General features: G+C 38.1%; 1 protein-coding gene across 1 annotated transcript in view; it reads right to left on the reverse strand.

Annotated features, from left to right (window-relative positions):
- LOC128663753 (A.superbus venom factor 1) overlaps positions 1-4,946 on the reverse strand; it is a 489,422-nt gene extending 484,476 nt beyond the window's left edge. Inside the window, exon 1 of the mRNA XM_053718238.1 lies at positions 4,771-4,946. Coding sequence (XP_053574213.1) covers positions 4,771-4,835 — 65 coding nt within the window. The 5' untranslated portion in view covers positions 4,836-4,946. The remainder of the gene's footprint in view (positions 1-4,770) is intronic.
- Positions 4,947-6,443: the final 1,497 nt, after the last annotated feature.

Below are 6,443 nucleotides of genomic sequence, written 5' to 3' on the forward strand. Positions count from 1 at the left end.
GGTTTAGTGTTAGACTTAGGTTTAGGGGTTAATAATTTTATTACAGTGGCGGCGGTGTAGGGGGGGGCAGGAGAGGGGTTAATAAATTTATTATAGGTGGCTATGGTGTAGGGGGGGCAGATTAGGGGTTAATAAGTTTAATATAGGTTGCGGCGGGGTCCGGGAGCGGAGGTTTAGGGGTTAAACTATTTATTTAGGTGCGGCGGGGTCCGGGATCCGCAGGATAGGGGTTATTAAATCTATTATAGGTGGCGGCGGTATAGGGGGGGGCAGGATAGGGGTTACTAGGTATAATGTAGGTGGCGGCGGTGTCCGGGAGCGGCGGTTTAGGGGTTAATAACTTTATTATAGTTGCGGTGGGCTCCGGGAGCGGCGGTTTAGGGGGTTAAACTATTTATTTAGGTGCGGCGGTGTAAGGGGGGGGCAGATTAGGGGTGTTTAGACTCGGTGTACATGTTAGGGTGTAGACAGCTCCCATAGGAATGAATGGGATATCTGGCAGCAGCGAACATGAACTTTCGCTATGGTCAGACTCCCATTGATTCCTATGGGATCTGCTGCCTCCAGGGCGGCGGTTTGAAAACCAGGTACGCTGGGCCGGAAAAGTGCCGAGCGTACCTGCTAGTTTTTTGATAACTAGCAAAAGTAGTCAGATAGTGCCGAACTTGTGTGCGGAACATCTGGAGTGACGTAAGAATTGAACTGTGACGGACTGAGTCCAGTGGATCGAAGCTTACGTAACTATATTCTACTTTTGCCGGTGTCTAGGGCTTGATAACTAAGGCAAATCAGCCTCGCCACAAATACGCTGCGGAATTCCAGTGTATTTGAGGTTGACGGCTTGATAACTAGAGGCCATTGTGTGTATTCACTGTGGGCTGTTCTAAAGGTTCCGACTTCACAAAGTCAAAATTAAAATGCCATGATTCAGATAAAGAGGCCCATTTATCAAGCTCCGAATGGAGCTTGGAGGGCCGTGTTTCTGGCGAGTCTTCAGACTCTGGCAAAAAAAGAGAAGAAAGACCAATGGCACTACGCTTTGAATAAATAGGAACTACTGCCCAATAAGAGGATACTTAAGTATTATTAACTTGAGTTCCAGGGTTGGTGCTGTGTATAATGAGGACTAAAATTGACTGAAATTGGGGAGAATAGGAGATCCTCCACAACAAGTATACACTGATAGCACTCCTGAGTCCTAAAGGGTGGGTTAATCCCAATATATATTAGTAATCACAGAGAACTTATGTCATTTCCGCAAATGGGTGGGAAAACAAGGTGGGTAAATCCAAAGATTCAAAATCTATATATATATATATATATATATATATATATATATATATATATATATATATATATATATATATATATATATATATGTGTGTGTGTGTGTGCACATATAAATACATTTTGGATATTGTTGTAGTACACCCAAGGTAAGTGGGTGCCACTGTGGTCCTATCCACTTAGTGTGTGATCCTAAATAGGTTGCAATATGACTGATAACTGCATATAACACAAGCTAACTAATATGCCAGTATCTTTGTTATAATGACGAATCAGAGAAACATGCATTAATCTGATTAAGGCGTAAGCTAGAATGGGTTGCAAGTTATTTCTTCCAGTAGGTTATTGCGCTAGTATGTTAGTAGACCTCCATTGACGGAAAAATATTAGTTGTGATTAAGTTTATAGTTGGTATTTTTAGGCGAATAAACAGTAAAACACAGTTCTTGTGTATTCTGCTACTTTACCAGTGGTTTAGGTTTATCAAGAGTTGGTAGTACATCAGAGATTGGGATAGATTCAGTATATAACAGGTAGAAGTTAATACTATTATCATATTATTCCCAATAAGTACACTGTAACTAAACCATTGGCTTGAGATAAAACAAAGTATCTGCTATAGTATCATGCTTACTGTGAATTGTTATTACTGTAGCGATAAGTTTTTAATACAATATGTCAAAAAAGTAATCACACATCTGACTAGGAGGTAGCTCTAATAATTTAGGGTAATATATAGACAGTGCTTGAGTTAAAGTTGATTAGCTTAATAAAACAGCAAGCCACCTCTTATGCACAATCATTTATTTAGAGGGTCTGTAGTAAAGAGGCTGTTTTTAGGTTTAAAGGCACATAAACGGTTAAGTCTGGTTGATATTCATTGTGTCTCATTACATGAGAGTGGGTTAATATATATCATGTTGAATAAGAAATACCCAATTTTAATGATATAATGCTTCTGCATATAGAGATTATTAAATATCCACTCTTATGCACAATCATTTATTTAGAGGGTCTGTAGTAAAGAGGCGGTTTTAAGGTTTAAAGGCACATAAACGGTTAAGTGTGGTTGATATTCATTGTGTCTCATTACATGGGAGTGGGTTAATATATAACATGTTGACTAAGAAATACCCAATTTTAATGATATAATGCTTCTGCATATAGAGAGTATTAAATATCCACTCTCAGTATAAGCTGCATTAGTAAAAACACTCATTTTACCAAACAAATCAATTGCAAACCGTTGGTTAAGAAGTAGGCTTGTAATTATCTATCCAAGGAATGCAGTTTAAAGTCAGCGTTGGTAGCTGGTTATATAGCTGCAGTATGAGACACCAATGATAAATATAAAAAATGTGCACTTCAAAATCAGCATATTAACCCCATAAACTATAAGGTGACTGATGTCAAAAGACACCGGAATGTTTGTCAAAGTAGGTAATTAGAAATCTAATGAATGTCAAGTAATAACAATCAGACCGGGTCTGTTAGCAGCGTGCTGCATTTAAGCTAATGCCTTATATCCTCCATTATGTAAGTGTAACAGGGTTGCTGAGCCACTTCAGACTCGCCAGAAACACAAGTTATGGAGCAGCGGTCTAAAGACCGCTGATCCATAACCCTGTCCGCCTGCTCTGAGCAGACAGACAGGAATCGCCAGAAATCAACCCGATCGAGTACCCGATATGAGCTGCTGGTGCAATGCTGAATACGGAGAGCGTATTGCTCTCCGCATTCAGCGATGTCTGTCGGACCTGATCCACACTGTTGGATCAGGTACGATAGACATTTGATAAATTGGCCCCAAAGCATATAATTTTGGAATAAAAGTTTCCATTTTACTTCTATTATCAAATTTACTTTCACATGGTTCATTCGTTGTTGAAAGCTTTTTACCATATGGGCAATGGACATTTCTAGTAAGGCTCATAGAGAGTGCAGGTGTCTAACTAAGAAAACATTTATCTGCATATAGAAAGGGTTATGTATATATGATGTTTAGCCTAGCTTTTACACCTTTATGAAGCTACATTAGCCTTGAATGAGTAAGCCTAAATTCACAGTTTATCAAGCAGGGTCAGGGAATAAGTACAGGGGGGTAGCGGAGTACCCCTGCAAGTACAGCGCATGTGAACGGAGTTCCTGCACTATTTTTGCAGGTGGAACTAAGTTCCCCCTGGAAAGAGAACAGAAACAATTCAGTAAACACTACTGCTGGTGGTGGGAAGAGCTGTAGCATAGTCTGGTTAGAGGGATAGTAAGATCCTCTCATAATGGGCAGTAACACTTCTTACAATACACGAAATGCAAGCCTGTCCCCCCACATTGTGTGTGTGGAACACATGGTGCTTACATTTTCTGTGTGGCTTGCTCTGGGTTTATTTACCTCCCGTTAGCAGAAATAGGACTATTGCACCTTAAGTGGGTGAGACTCTGTGACAGAGAAAGAGCCTCAGGCCCAAAGCAAACCATTCAAACCTTTATTGGTTTTAATTTTTTTCCATTAAATAAAGTGTATAGATTATATACATATAAATACAGTGTATGTGTATATGTCAGTACTTGACACCTGAGCAGGGGTCATAAGATGCTGCTTCCTAACCTCTCCATTTTAAAATCCCCCTGGACTGATCAGATCGGGTAGATTGACAACCCCTGCTCTTGAGAGAGAGCCGGGGGCAAAATTGCAAAAGAGAGAGGTTCAGCAATCTTATACTTCCCCTAGCTAATGCTGCATCTCCAGCAACAATTGCTCATAAACAGGTTCTGTTTGTGGGAACATGCCCTCCCATTCCTTCTTAAAGGGACAGTCTACTTTAGAATTTTAATTGTTTTAAAAGATTGCTAATTCCTTTATTACCCATTCCCCAGTTTAACATAACCAGCACAGTTATATTGATATACTTTTTACCTCAGTGATTACCTTGTATCTAAGCCTCTGCAGACTGCCCCCTTATTTCAGTTCTTTTGCCAGACTTCCCTTTTAGTCAATCAGTGCCCTCTCGTATGTAACTCCACGGGCGTGGGCACAATGTTATTTCATGTGTGCCATATAGATAACGCCTTCTAACTGTGAAAAACTGTCAAATGCATTAATATAAGAGGCGGCCTTCAAGCACTTAGAAATTAGCATATGAGCCTACCTAAGAATACCAAGTCAACAAAGCAAATTTGATGATAAAAGTGAATTGGAAAGTTGTGTAAAATTGTATTCCCTATCTGAATCATGAAAGTGTAATTTTGACTAGATTGACCCTTTAAAAATACATCCTTGTTTTATATATATTAGCTCTGCTATTCCACAGAAAGATAAGCATGTATTGTATACAATCCTTCATGTAGAAGATTCTTGCTTTAGTTATAAGTCTCATACACACACAAATCATAGAGACATATATACTTACAGTTTATGACATACAGATTGCTGTGAAATTAAAGTTATAACAATAATGCACTCTGTTTTTGATCTCTTATACTTACAGTGTCTGGGCGTAGGAAACCGTAAACAGGGCTAGCAGTGTGGCACAGAGAGCGGTGCACCCCATGATGCTTCAGGGGTGCTGTGACGTTTCTGCTGCACACAGCTTTTTGTTTGTGATACTTCTGTGTAGATTGAAGCATTTGACAAACAATTCTACTTATATGTAACTGGTAGAATTTGCAGACTCATTTCCAGTGAATTCTGGAACAGAAAAGTACACAGAGGTTTAAATCTAATAGAAAATAATTTACAGAACGAGCAAACATACAAGGAAGCAGGGCACATTACCTGGGATATAGAAAGCACAGTTGTATTAAATCTACAGTGCGACAAAACAAACCTTATATTAACTACAAAATAATAAAATCCCAGTAGTTCCTAGTCTTTGTTGTGTTGGGTACATTTGCATGCTTTCATTTGTCTACATGCATGTGATATTTTAATAATTCCATTAATGTGATATGACATAAAAATGAAACTTTTGCACCCTTTAGTTAAATTATAGGTAATATTACACAATATCTGTCAATGACAACTTTTAAAGAGACATTAAATTGCTAGTTACAACTGCAGTAACATCACCATGCTATTATTTTCCCTCCTGTGCGTGCAGATCTTTTAAAGGTTTCTGCATCATCACTCTGGGTGCCCCCATCTTGAATCGTAAAGGGACAGTAAAGTAAAAATAAACGTCCATAATCCAAATAGTGGCATGCCATTTTAAACACCGTTCCCATGTACTTCTGTTATCTAATTTGCTTAATTCTCTTGTTATCCTTCTTTGAAGACTATAACCAGGTAGGCCCGATCTGTGACTAAGTAAATACATACTGCTTCTTCTTTCACAGTAGTAGTTGTGACATTCAGTTTAATGTGCCTTAAAATACTAAGGACTTGATCACATTTTATCAGTGATTTGCTCCCAAAAACAAGTTTTGCTTTACGGGATAATTCGGAGCTGAGTTTCTCGAGTAATCACAATTCTATCGTTTGTTAATAACCCACCACTGCTTTTAACACATTTCCAGCCAAAAATCCAAAAAGGTCTTTTCGTTTGATAAGTGCTTATTTTTTATATAAAAACTAGGACATATATTAGCCCATACACACCTCTTAAGGTTACAGGAAAGCTCTTTTGCCCCTTTGTTCACTGTAAAAGAAAAATATTAAGTTGCATGTGGAAAATTAACCTATTGTCATCACAATACATCCTCAACACTCCACTCCATGTGAATGCCATACCTATCTTGGCATGATGGGCATACTTCTATAGTCACTTCTGGACAATATCTATACATTACTTCTTTTCATATTTTATTTAATATTTGATATTAAGTCATACTTGCTCTGTCTTGATTGTTTCTAACAGAACTGATGTTAATAAAATAGTTTTTATAGGAGATCTCTTAGTCACGGCTTTCATAGTTAACTATTGCAATCCGTTTCCATCCACACCACTGCTAACCCATCTAGATGCATCTTTAAGGTTGTTAGGATGTACACTATTTTCTATTGCTATATGGTGCAATTTTCACAAGGATTGTTTTAAACAAGATGTATTTGTATTGCTTCCTAATGGCACATTTCCATTTCACAATGAACTGTAAACAAGATGGTAACTACAAGTTTTCTTTCTATTTTTACAATCAACTATTAAAAAGGAAGTATAAAA

Source organism: Bombina bombina, chromosome 6 (assembly GCF_027579735.1).
Source record: "Bombina bombina isolate aBomBom1 chromosome 6, aBomBom1.pri, whole genome shotgun sequence".
Classification (NCBI taxonomy): Eukaryota; Metazoa; Chordata; class Amphibia; order Anura; family Bombinatoridae; genus Bombina; species Bombina bombina.